At 42.0% G+C, this 12,369-nt stretch overlaps 1 protein-coding gene across 1 annotated transcript; it reads right to left on the reverse strand.

The window, feature by feature from the left end:
- Positions 1–4,112: 4,112 nt before the first annotated feature.
- LOC119659657 (farnesol dehydrogenase-like) lies at positions 4,113–11,864 on the reverse strand. Its single transcript, XM_038067867.1, has 5 exons — positions 11,538–11,864; positions 4,980–5,278; positions 4,687–4,831; positions 4,445–4,585; positions 4,113–4,227 (listed from the first exon to the last, which is right to left on the reverse strand). Exons 1-5 carry the CDS (start codon positions 11,667–11,669, stop codon positions 4,186–4,188), a joined length of 759 nt encoding a protein of 252 aa, XP_037923795.1. The 5' UTR covers positions 11,670–11,864; the 3' UTR covers positions 4,113–4,185.
- Positions 11,865–12,369: the final 505 nt, after the last annotated feature.

The raw sequence follows: 12,369 nt of genomic DNA on the forward strand, positions 1-12,369 counted from the left end.
GCGAAACCCTCGAGCAGTATACAGCCCTTGGTGTTCGTAATTCGACTGACCCAATCCACGGCCCATGCGTTGAAATTACCCACTATGATCTTGGGGTTTCGACTTCTTGCATCCAAAACTAGCATACCTAGCATTCCATCGAACTCTGCTATCGTCGCGAGCATAGCAACTATATATGTAGATGCCAGCTATTTTTGCTCTGACGAATCCAACAATCTTGAGTGGCTTGATTTCCACACACAATATGGGTAATATTGCTGTCTTGCCAGTTACATCTGTAATCCAGGCATCGCTCTTATTGTTGCGATAAGGCTCGGTGATTATGACAGCTTCGATTCCCTTCTCATAGATGGTCTGCGAGAGAAGGTCTTGCGCTACCTTGCAGTGGTTGAGGTTGATTTGCATCAACCTCATTTCTTTACTGCATGTAAGGCTCTCCTAAACACTGGGCATCTGCTGCTGCAATGTGCCGACAGTCGACGCCCGTTTACCCTTGCAAAGCATTCAGGTTCAGCCTTGCACTCGCTGAAGATGTAACCTTCCCGCTGCCACTACTTGCTACTATGTGGCCAAAGCTAAGCAATTTGAACACTGCTTCAGCTGGTAAACTTATAGTTGCCGTTTGCGTGCTTCCTTTTGCCTTCCTCAGTCCTCTGATTACGGAATTTTGCAAACCAAGTAGTCCAAACTGCTTTTCTAAGGCGTCGCGGATATGCTCCTTGCCTGTAATTCCATACATTGTATTTTCCAGAACTCACCACTTGTCCACTAGCGACACCAGTTTCCCTCCGGAATCTGTGTGAGGCATCCCCAAGTGCCCTGGTATTGAAGTCACCCCCGACCAGCATCCGCTCATCTGTGCCTAAGATAGCGTCTCCCAAAGCATCAAGCCTGCGTCGAAAGTCCGGCATCGGTTATTCCTGAAAACCGAATCCAGACAAAGCCGTCCCCTCGCCCGTGGCTAAGAACCCTGAGTAGGATGCCGTTCCGAAAACATATTGCAGCGATGCCTTGAAATTGGATCCCTTTTTGGTACTGCTCACTGATGAATACTAAATCAGCTTTGGTCTCCGCTGCGAACTACGCTAGCAGCTCGTGAGGGGTTGCACTCCGGTGCATATTGATTTGTAGGGTGCGAATCATGTTGACCGCGTCCTAGCTCTTTCCAATTCGTGTGCGCAACATCCTCATCTGTTTCGCCACGGTCCCTGCATAGGACGCAGTTTTCCTTTTCATTGCAGGTGTTCTCTTTATAGCCTGACTGACCGCATTTATGTCATGTTGCTCTTATGTCAGGTTACATATGTGTGCCCGTAATTCAAACATCAGTAACATTTGGTTGGGCGGCCCGGATTCGTATCCTACAAACTATCCAACCCATTCTTATTTTCCCGCTGTTTAGAAGCTTCCTCGCGTATTGCTCGGCAACTTCCATCACAGCGAGTTTTTGGCCTCAGGATTTCGTATAGGTCATACCAATCCGAGCATTGGTTACCTCCGGACATTCGCGTTTGATGACATCTTCTACCTCGTTCTTTTCTGTGAGGCAGTTAAGGTGTCGGATTTCCAGAGATCACGTGGCTTCTAGACTGGAAACCAAAGCTTTTTCTCCCAGAAGCCCCTTGACTGCTTTACAGAATGTAACTTTATTTATTGTCCTCGCGCCTAGTTCGAATAGGGCTCCATCACCCTTTGTTTTACGAATGGAAGACACTCCTGCTTCGTTATCTTCGGGTTTGATCTTCTAACGGATTTCACTGAGGACTTGCCTTCCGTCGGCTTAATAAGTAGTAGTAAGTAAGTAGATCTAGTCCTCATTCGTTTCCCCACCTTTTCTTTTCGTGTCCTCTCCTTCGTGGTCATTTTAATTTTAGGTAGAGGTTTTTTTGATGACACGACGTATTGTTTCCTGTTGTTCCTCTTTGCCTTGTTTTTTTGAGCCCCGGAGAGTACCTGAGTACCTTTCAGATATCCCTTCCTTCTTTTATTTTTTTCCCAGTTCGCTCTGCAATGGGCTGTCTTTAAACCCCTTTGCTGACGTCCGGGGGAACGTCGCAGATCGCATGCGCTTCACAACTGTCGCACATTTTTTAATAAGCCTTTCCTCTTCAGCTTGCGCCAGAGTAGTCGACAGCCCTCCCACTCGGCTTATATTCGAAGCCATTTGGCTAGTTTCGACAGTTTCCACTGTGCCTCTTTCCGCAATTATAGCACTATGTGGTAAGGTCTGGGTTTCTGTCTTCGTTGCAGATGCCGCATCACTTTGCGAGTCCTTCTCGCCATCTGCGCGTCCCAATGTCTCGCCGGGTATTTCAGCCCTTGTTGCGTATTTCGCTGGGGGCTGGGGTGAGCGGCGCATTTTCGTGCTGCGTATAAACGCAGCCAGCTCACTCTCCATTCCCACTATCTCGTCGTTTGTTTTGTTTTTGTTCGCCATTTAAGTTGTTTACCAGCGGATCATGTGCAAGGGAGCTGGCCACAGGCCGGGTAGACCCTCGGGGACAAAGCCCCTACCCCAGTTCCCTGAGACCTAACCTACTATTAGCTGATCCTGGAACTCACGGACAGATCGCTCGGGGCAACGTGGTCTACTATTACCTGTTCAATGCAAACTGCCCAACCAGGGATACACGCCTCGACTACCACCTTGGCAGAGCTAGGTTCACATCATCCGACAAGGGACAAGGAGGTGTCGACGGCTGCAGGAACTCCCAGCGTGTCCCGGCGTGTATCGGTCATTAGCAGTTCGCTCTTCATCGAGAAACTTCCTCAAGGCTACTACCTAGGACGTAGGTATTATGCCAACTAAGGGGGGACATGGGGAACCCGGGCACGCCACTCCACGTATCGTGAACGACCCGTTAAGGATCGTTTACGACCCCTGCAGAATCCAAATTTTTTGTATGTGACTTATATGTACTAGGTCTGAAGGGTAAGAGACGAAATTCAAAACATAAAATTGCATCCCTTAGTCCGAAATACCAAAAACCAATGACCAAAGAATGTTTCTTAGTTTTAAGTATCATCTTTGATGTCTTTTCATAAAATCGAGATTTCTTGGTGAAAATTCGTTAGATTAACCTTTCCCCTACTTCATATAATATCTTTCAATGCTTCGCTACCATTTTCACAGAACTTAAGTAGAAGGACAACTTAAGACTAATATCTTTCTACAATTTTCCAAGACCCATTTTAACGAGTTGTCTCCAAGCAGTTCGCGCTCTAATTCCATTTTGAAACTTCCTGAATCCTTTTCCATGTTCACTACTATTGCCTAAGCTCTTCGGAAAGAAAATGTTTCGCAGAAAAGATATGAAAAGAGAAAAATGTGTTCATGCAAGCTGTCATTTGTTTAAAGGATGAGGACACCCACTTTAGAATCTGGTGACCGTATTTATGTATTTTCTTTAAAGAAATTTTAAAACTCTTTACTCTTCCCTGGAAAAATTGTCACCGCATCATTTTGCTGGAGTGGGTTTCGCATACCCTAAGGACCAGATATCGTAATAAAAGCATGCTCAAGTTCAACTTCATTTATATTTCCTGGTATCGTTGTCCTTTTGAATAGCTCTTTCAGTGGTTTCCATTGTATGAACCTTGCTACTACAAGTACATCACTTTCTATGTGCGAAACCTTCCAGGAACATGCACTCAACACATCTGCTTCCTCCACTGATGTGCGTGCACCCATTTCATTCCACCCAAAACCAGGACTCTACATCAAACCTACTCTCTGATAAAATTCAATTTTCCACTACACCAAGGAAACCATTAAAGTTCACCTGACACATTCCCTCCAGGAAGTTCTGATAACTTGCTGTTAAGGACTTGTATCCTTCAACTCAGAAAATCTTTCTGAGAATTTTATGTAAATGGAACACAAACTTTGGATTTTATGTTACAGTTGATAGTTGGGGTAATAGTATTCGTATCTGTTAGGTCGGAGCGCTCCAGCAGTCAGGATACCCGTCCAGGAAGTTTAATTCAAGCAGCCGCGGTTACGAACAAAATAAGAAGATATTAAACTTGGGTAATACGAAAGACCATAAGAATTCTGAATGTGGCGAGTGCTTTAAATGGGTTTCAGGAGAAGTTAAAAAAAAATGTCCTTATAAAGTTTTTTAATTGCATTTATTTCTAATACACAGTAGTGAATCAATAATGTGTGCTGAGCTCGATGTGATGTTAGACAAACTCACCCTGGGGCTTTATAATGATGTCTTGAACCTGGAATGAGATAGACGTGGGAGACAAATTTAGATATCGGGAGTAGTACTGTAATATCTTATAAGGAAACCCAACTTCCCTACCCTTGACTTGAGTCCACATTTTCATCCCCTGCTTCTTCTTCTTCAGCCTTTGTCCTTTTCACAAAGCGGGGACGACTCGAGTCCACGTTTTCATCCCCACAAACTCAAATTACCACTCAATCTAAATTACTTACCAAAACATTTTCCGGCGTGGATATGGCAAACATAAGAGCCTTGGCAACCTGCGAGCCAGCCAGTCGTGGCATTAAATTCACTAGATCATTATCTGACCCCGCTGTCAAGATGTCATTTTCCACTAAGCCAGGACTTAAGTTCTGCAAATAATAAGCGTAACGCAGCACAGTGTACTTAAACTAGCAATTACTCATAATGGCACGACTACAACCCACCCCAATGGCCAACCCTCTTCACTTACAATTATTTTGGCTGACATCTCAAAGAACATAACTTCTTGGCGGAGGCATTCTGTTAGGGCTGTCATGGCAAACTTGCAAGCCGGATACATTCCGTTCACTGGTTTTGTCCCAGGCACACATGTGTTTGTTTTATGACCTAAAATGCTGAAAGCGTTCATACTTTAGTACGTCCACAAGGATTTGTTGCCGGCAAAATTATGAGGGTCCTCATAGTTTCCGACATGCTAAACGCTAACATTATTTTTCATGCTCCAGATACATCACACCCGCTTAATCTTAATTCTCAACTGACCTGTTAATGTTCACCACAACCCCCTGGACGTCTCGCGCCTTCATCATCTTGAGCGCTTGTTTAGTGCAAATTATCAATCCTATGAGATTCGTATCCAGCATTAATCTCAAATCCTTGATGTTGTTCTCGTCGAGGAGCAGATACTTGCTAATGATTCCGGCATTATTCACCAGTAGATCGATACCCCCTAATGTCTTTTCAATCCAGGAGAATGCCTGAGTTACCGAGGCTTCCGATGTAATATCACATTCAACGGCGTTAAGTTGTCCTTTTGCGCCAAAGACATCTTTACGAAGAGCCTGTCGGGGGATGAGAATGTAATGTGAGTCAATAAAATGATGCTATTTAGTCTTGGATTTAGTTTATAGGCCCAAATAAGTCTTTTACGTTAGATTGAATTACATGTTGGCTAGAGGCAAAGTAATCCTGGTTCCAGGGAGAGAGTTTCGCACAAATTTAGGACCATGACCCACTGGAGAAATTAGTAGGAATAAATTTAAGATAGTTGCCTGGAGATAGTTTGATAGCTATTAGATGGTTCGATAGGTAGTTGATACATCGGAACTACATGTGGAGCTAGGTTGCGTTTACCCTTCGGGTAAGGACGCTAGATATAGTGCTTAAATTTTCTTGTACCGACTGAAGGTGAGGTGGCTCCCTGACTCCTTCTTTTTCTTTATTGTTATCTATCCCAGTACTGAAAAGTTCATTCTAATAATCGTCCCAAAAGCCTGGAGAAGTATCCAGCTCTTAATATGACTCGGCAGTGCGAAAGTTTAAATATCAAGGATGTGTGGTGTCCACGTCATCAGTGCTATTCATTATCGCCATCAGATGCTATCTCAGTTCATACCGCAAGGGAAGGTTTTCCTGCAACAAAATTCAATAATTCTGCGTTGGCATCAAGATCCATGTGGCTCGTATACGGAGTCCTTATATTTGTACACAGAAACACAAAGTTAAAAAAGGACTTCAAGATATTTTTCCGTCCACTTTCAGAAGACTTCTAAATGTTACCATACAGAATCGCCTTGTGCTTTACATAAAAAGAAACAAACGAAAGGATAATTATCTCTACAGTGACAGCCAGTTCGGCGCCCCTTTTTTAGCAGGAACCTTCCTCAGTAATCTCACCACGACGTGGGAAAATCTTAGGAATCCGAGACCTTTCCTAGTGAGTGGAAGAAGCGGATGATCGTTAAGATTCCAAAGAAGGGCTTTCGTTCTTCCGCCAGTGTTACATCCTTCCATCGATATCATTTCTTCTTGTTCTCGGTGACCTTCTTCAAACTGCCTTGTCTAGAGGACGGAAAATTGAGCTCGACCGATGGAACGACTGGATAGCAAAAGGCTCCTTGAACTAAAAAAAAATCCTTTCATCCTCTCCCTTCCCGTCCTACGTTGGCATCTTTCAAAAGCTGAAACCAATCCTGAAATTAATGAACTTGGGCGATAATGTGTGCTGTAATAGGCGAACATAGAAAGGAAATCTGTTGCTGAGATCAAATAGATTCGGCAAAAGTCAGCGGATAGCTTTCGTGTTAAGGTGAAAAGCTGAGGCTAGACCTCGAAAACATGAAAAAATAATCGATTCCAAGGATTCAGATACTTCGCGCTAAAAGAAAATTTGATTTTAGAATAAATTGAAAAACCATACGAAAATTAGAGTGATTTATGGAGGTAGCTTCTTTAAAGCCGGTCATTTTGCAGTAGCGTGCACCAGCTAACCTGATAAGCTACAGGAAAAGGTCAAGGGAATGCATTGAAGAGGACCATGTTTCGCGAAAGAGTAAGGTGTAGACAACTGAGACGTAGCAGGTGATGGCCGATGTCCGGCATTTAGGAGAGAGATGAAACGCAAGGTTCAATGCTGGTGATTAAAATCAAATTGAATCACTACTTGGCAGCTAAGGACCTACTCTTATAAACAGTTCGAGAGCCGAATGTAGATGTCGTGGAAATTTGCTAAATGTGCCCAAAATGATGGTAGTACTACTTAGATGAGAGATGCGTGCGCAGTGCCATGATGCGGCCACGTAGAAGAAAACCGATATGGGGAAAAACGTCATCCTCAGGAATCGATTTTATAAGGGGAAAAATCAATGGAGTTCATATCTGTAGCTACGCTCCTCCAAGAGCAGTTAGAGCGTAATGTGAGGACATGTTAGATAGCTTGGCGTCCGGGGCTTATACAGTCGTGCCCCTGGAATATTTTATGACATTTCAACGCGTGGACCTTGAAGTAGAGAAGCTTTCTGGCGTCTACTAGCCAACGTTGGATTCGTGCCCACTTTCCGAGACAGAAGGTCAGGCTTTTCTTGTAGACTTGACATAGTCGAGAACCTCCTGTTGTTCTGGCAGGTGAATGAGAACACCAGGCTATCTTTCTCAACATTGCAAGCAGGGGATCAATTTTAGACTTAATTACAAATAGAAGGCAAAATCTAACCTCTCTAGAGTTGTTGCCTGGATTATCAGGTGTTTTGACGAGTAGACATTTTCGGCTCCAGGAACTAGATCAATCCCGGAAAACATGGCCAACATATGGTTTCAACTTGTCAGTGTAGACAAGAGTCCTCCCCGTGAAATATTAGTTCATGATGAGGCTTCTGGGATATGAGCAGAAGATTGGTGATGGCTCAAGTTGGTGGCTCAATGGCAAATTCAGGAATCAGTCGCTCTTAGATAGGTACAATACATACAGGAAAGATAATCATACTTTTACACCGTCTCCTCATGATTAGAAAACATTTCATCACCTACATCCAAAGAGATGAACAAAGAATGGCAACTAATACATGGGACTGTACCGATAAACATCAAAACACGCTGTTATCTCCTCCGTATGTTTGCATTCCAAAGGCATTCTTTTGGTTAATTTTATAGGATCACCGAATAATGAACTATTTGTAATTATTACTACCAATTTGCAACCATCGAAACTAAGGGAACCGATCTTCCTGCCATGTAACTTTTTGGCTCCATCAGGATAAATCTCTTTTTCCAGCTCTTGGAAACCATTGAATATTTTTCCTACCAAAATGATATAAAGCTGTCGTTTCCCGAGTCTTTGTCTCCTGCTTTAGCAGCGAGGGAGGCCAAATCAAACCTTGGTCCGTTCATCTTTTTCATTTTTATAAATATTTTTATACTTTGTTATCTCAGTAAAATCGATCTCTTTTGGCTATTAACGGACCTCATCTTGGTATTCATATCTTCTAATCCAAATGGCAAGGAAATCTCCTAGGCAACCTTGAATTGTCCATTGAAAGTGTCCTCTTGCCAGTGAATCTTTCGCCGCAGCATAATAATACCAAGTTAGAAGGCTCTGTAATCGCCAGTGGTGTCTTGCAATTCGATCTAGAACGTTTTCTGAAAGATGTCAGCAACCATTCTATCCTGAAGTTTGTGTCCACCCCCAAAATCTCATCACTTAACAATAGCAGGGTGTCATATGAAAAAAATAAATATCCCCAGCCTCAGAGTCCACATAACAATAGCATTGCAGCGGATGAGGAAGGAGCCATCGTCAAAGTCTCTGCATTCGAGCTCGCTTCAACCTTAGAGAGCGAAAGTGAGGTATACACGGAAATGATCTCACTTCTCTCGCTGCAGCCTTAGAGAGCGGAACTGAGGTACTCAGCGAAAGGAAAGATATGATTTCTGTAAACGAAGTCATAAGTTAATGGTCCATAACTTTCGCTGACTGAGGTTTGTAGTAATAATCATACGACAATCGTGGAGAAAGTCAACGGATACCGCAGTTTTGCTTGTTTTAGCTCAGATATTAATGCCGCACGCAAATTCCAAGGACACGGTTTGTATAACAAACAATTCACCCTTCTGTGAAAATAACTTGAGAAGTCACTGAGAAATATTCAATCAATCCTATTTATTGAACACTTTTTCAATTTTTAATATCTTATATCCATTTTGCCAATCCGTTATCAATAGATCTTGAGTTGCTCAGTGATTTCTTCATGAGTAATGCATTTATCATCCTCCATGAGACCTCGGACCGCATCACAGTTTGTACCAATTTTAATGATTCCTGGCCAAATATCTGGATTCTCGATTTTTACCTACCCTTCGGGCTGTGTCACAAAAGTTCCGTCGATTTCAATCCCTCCCTCTTCTTCAATCTAGAGCCTTGGCTCTTCTGGTCAAAAACTTGATTGTTATCCATTACTCCAACGCCCAGACGTTCACTTTTTTCTCGTGCATAGTTTTTTTAATACTGAAGTAAAGTAAAGTCAAAAAGTTTGGTGAACTTGATGAGCATAGTTCCTCTCGCAGTAATCGCAGCGTTGCGGATCACTATTCTAGACCCAGGTTGAAAAGGATACATGATAGATTGTAAACCATTAGTTACGGTGAAAGGTCTCGAGAATGATCTTGTTGCTTCTATTTGACCTCGCAAATTGGTCAAATTCAACCTAGTCGGTCTTACTAACTTTGTTAGGACACTAAATTCTCCCAGGGCCGTATAAAGTATTATTATGACTATCCGAGCTGCAACTGGCATTCTTGACTTGAGTTTATACCGTGGGATAAATTGCGACAGCGACCAAGCTAGTGGCCAGAGCATGATATCGATGCAGGGTAGCAAATAATAGCACAAATAGGATCACCCCAGCTATCAGGTTTGATAATGACAAGCTCCAGAACAAAGAAATGATGTCAAAATATGTCAGAACGTTAGAAAAACACATTTTACAGATGCTGAACCGTGGCCAAAAAACTGATAGCATTGATCGAAAATGAAATCAGCTCAAAGGCACAATCAAGATGGTAACAGAGAAAACAATCACACGCGAAACTTATCGTAAAAGAAAGGAATGGTTTGAGGAAGGATGACAATAGGCTATCGATGAAAAAATAATGAGTCCAAAACTATATTTCGCACGGACGCGACGGGACTCTTCTTGAAGAAATTAGGCAGATCAGAAACTAACAATCTCCGCACTTCAAGTAGAGGCCGTATAGGCACCTGCCCAACACCTTCAGTCGAGGAAGTCATGGATGCACTTAGGAAGCTCAGAAACAACAAAACACCGGTTGTGAATGTAATGGGAGGGAGCTACTAAAAGCATGGATTATGGGGAAGGTGACAAAGCTTAATGAGCTGATAAACATTCTTAAGTCTGACGAAATCATGTGGCAAGCTTGGCAGAAAAGTGTCAGCCGGCTTATTTAAGAAAAAGGTGGCATACGGCTGGAACTCTCCTTCAAAAATATTATTGGCGAATACCAAGGATCATCAATGTAGAAAGTCAATGATTAATAAGAATACAACGTTGTCTTCAAGAAGTCATCCAACAACGAATTTCATGGTACTGTACAGAATATTGTCTAAATTTGAAGTTCCAAGTGACAATCGGTCAGTCTACCATCCAGGCAAAGTTACATAACTGGCAAGATCGAAGGAAAGTGCGAAGGAGGTTCTAATGAAGTTTGACGACGGCACAAACCGATCAGGCATAACGCGACACTAAGTGATAACAACTTCAAACAAGTCCACACTTTTGTCTACATAAGCACATAACATAACTCTTACAAAGGATGACAACGAAATAGACAAAGTTAGCAGGTGGATCATGCTTGCCAACAAAGCATTCTACCCCGTACTGCCAAACCTTAAAAAAATGTGAACAAGGAAGCAAACATCACAACATTTAAAACTTTGATTGATTGATTGGAAAGCAAGACATTAATGCTTTAGGATGTCGAATCCTCAGGATAATCTTAGGACCAGTGAGGATGAAGAGTGGATGGTGAATGAGATACAACAGCAAGCTTCCACCCAACCATATTAAGATTCGAAAGCTTCAGTGTGCAGGCTGTGTAGAATGAGTGGACGAAAGAAGAACTCCCAGGCGCCTACCTAGTGGATAACAAGTCGGTGAAAAAAAATTTACTTCTCACTTTTTGACCTACTGTAACTTTGTTAATAAAAGTAGTATTTCCACCAAACTTTCCAGTATACTGCTTCACATTAAAACCTATAATAATAATAATAATAGTCGTTGGCGAGACAATCCAAGTGGATCAAGGCCTTGGAAGTGCTTTTGAGTACTTCATTCGAGGTTGTAACGAATTACAGCACTCTGTAGTAGGCAATGTGGTTAGTAAGCATTGCCCTCGCCTGTGATTATTTTCCTGATTTGACTCAAGTGTAAAATTTTACGAATCTAGGATGAACTTAAGGGCAGTTCGCAGTAAAGTTTCAAAAAACACTATTTTTAACTATGTTTGAGCGGACAATGCGACGGAGAGTATTTTGGGGGGTGGATATCATGTGCAGGGACCACCACGTTTATTTTCAAATTTTCCGGTTAGATAGTTTCTGAGAATGGGTCCTTGAAGTAATTGATCCTTTTCAGACCCCCGCGCTGCTCCCCTTTTGAACCAATGTTCCGATAGCTCTATTGGTATCCACTGAACGGGTATACATATATAGATGAAGACTATTATTAACGCGGGCATACTTTTAACAAATTTGGGAAATCCTTGATTGAGGACTCCTCAAAACCTTACTTATCTAACACATACACACACCTCCACTTTATCCTTTCTTTTTGCTAATCCACAAACAATCATGCCGGCCTTAACTAACTCAATAACAATAGCCGCTCCAACACCAGTGGTTGCTCCCGTCACAACCGCAATCTTTCCAACCCATTGTTCCATTTTTTTATAACTTTCTCCTTTTAAGCAATTTCACGGATCATCTAACGTACGAGTTGAGCAAATTTCGCGATAATCTTTTGAGTTACGCGTTTAAGGATTCAAATCACATAAAATTCCCAGAAAAGAAATTTTTCAAGAATTTCAATTTTATTAATCCGCGAGCAACCGGTCAAGGAATGATACTAAAGGCGAATCAGCTAACATCCAACGTATTTATATACGCAGGACTTTTTTTGGATAATTTATGCAATACAGATGTACAGCGATGGCGTGCTAATCGTAATTAATTGAGACGTGGACCACAATTCAGACCATTAGTAAAAATAAACCTTCACAACTACTTGACTTAATTTCAAACGAATAAGATAAATACATTCGCAGATTAAAAGGATTAATAGGCTGCAAATATGAAATAATGATGCGCCATGATCAGCATGCAATGACTTCTCTAGAGATTTATCTTTTTCAACTCTATCTGTGCATGTACGACATTTGTCTCTACTTCACATGATTTGGTACTTTCCCGAACAGAACTTTTCAAAAATATGAGGGAGATTAGCTGAAATATTGTCTTATATCTGAGATTGTACTCGTAGGTTGTGTAGAAAATAGTTCACCGTTGAAATCTATTATCTGAGCGGAGCTAGCTGGTCCTTTACAATAAATTTATCAGGGAAGTCTTACTCTTTAACAAATTGTC

Source organism: Hermetia illucens, chromosome 6 (genome assembly GCF_905115235.1).
Source record: "Hermetia illucens chromosome 6, iHerIll2.2.curated.20191125, whole genome shotgun sequence".
In the NCBI taxonomy this organism is placed as follows: domain Eukaryota; kingdom Metazoa; phylum Arthropoda; class Insecta; order Diptera; family Stratiomyidae; genus Hermetia; species Hermetia illucens.

Bases quoted from the DNA above. Each gene is read 5' to 3' on its own strand.
- LOC119659657 (XM_038067867.1), bottom strand. From the start codon at position 11,669: ATGGAACAATGGGTTGGAAAGATTGCGGTTGTGACGGGAGCAACCACT. The intron at 4,586-4,686 runs GTAAGTGAAGAG...TATTATTTGCAG, and splicing joins AGATGTCAGCCAAAATAATT to AACTTAAGTCCTGGCTTAGT. The intron at 4,228-4,444 runs GTAAGTAATTTA...ATCTCATTCCAG, and splicing joins CCACGCCGGAAAATGTTTTG to GTTCAAGACATCATTATAAA.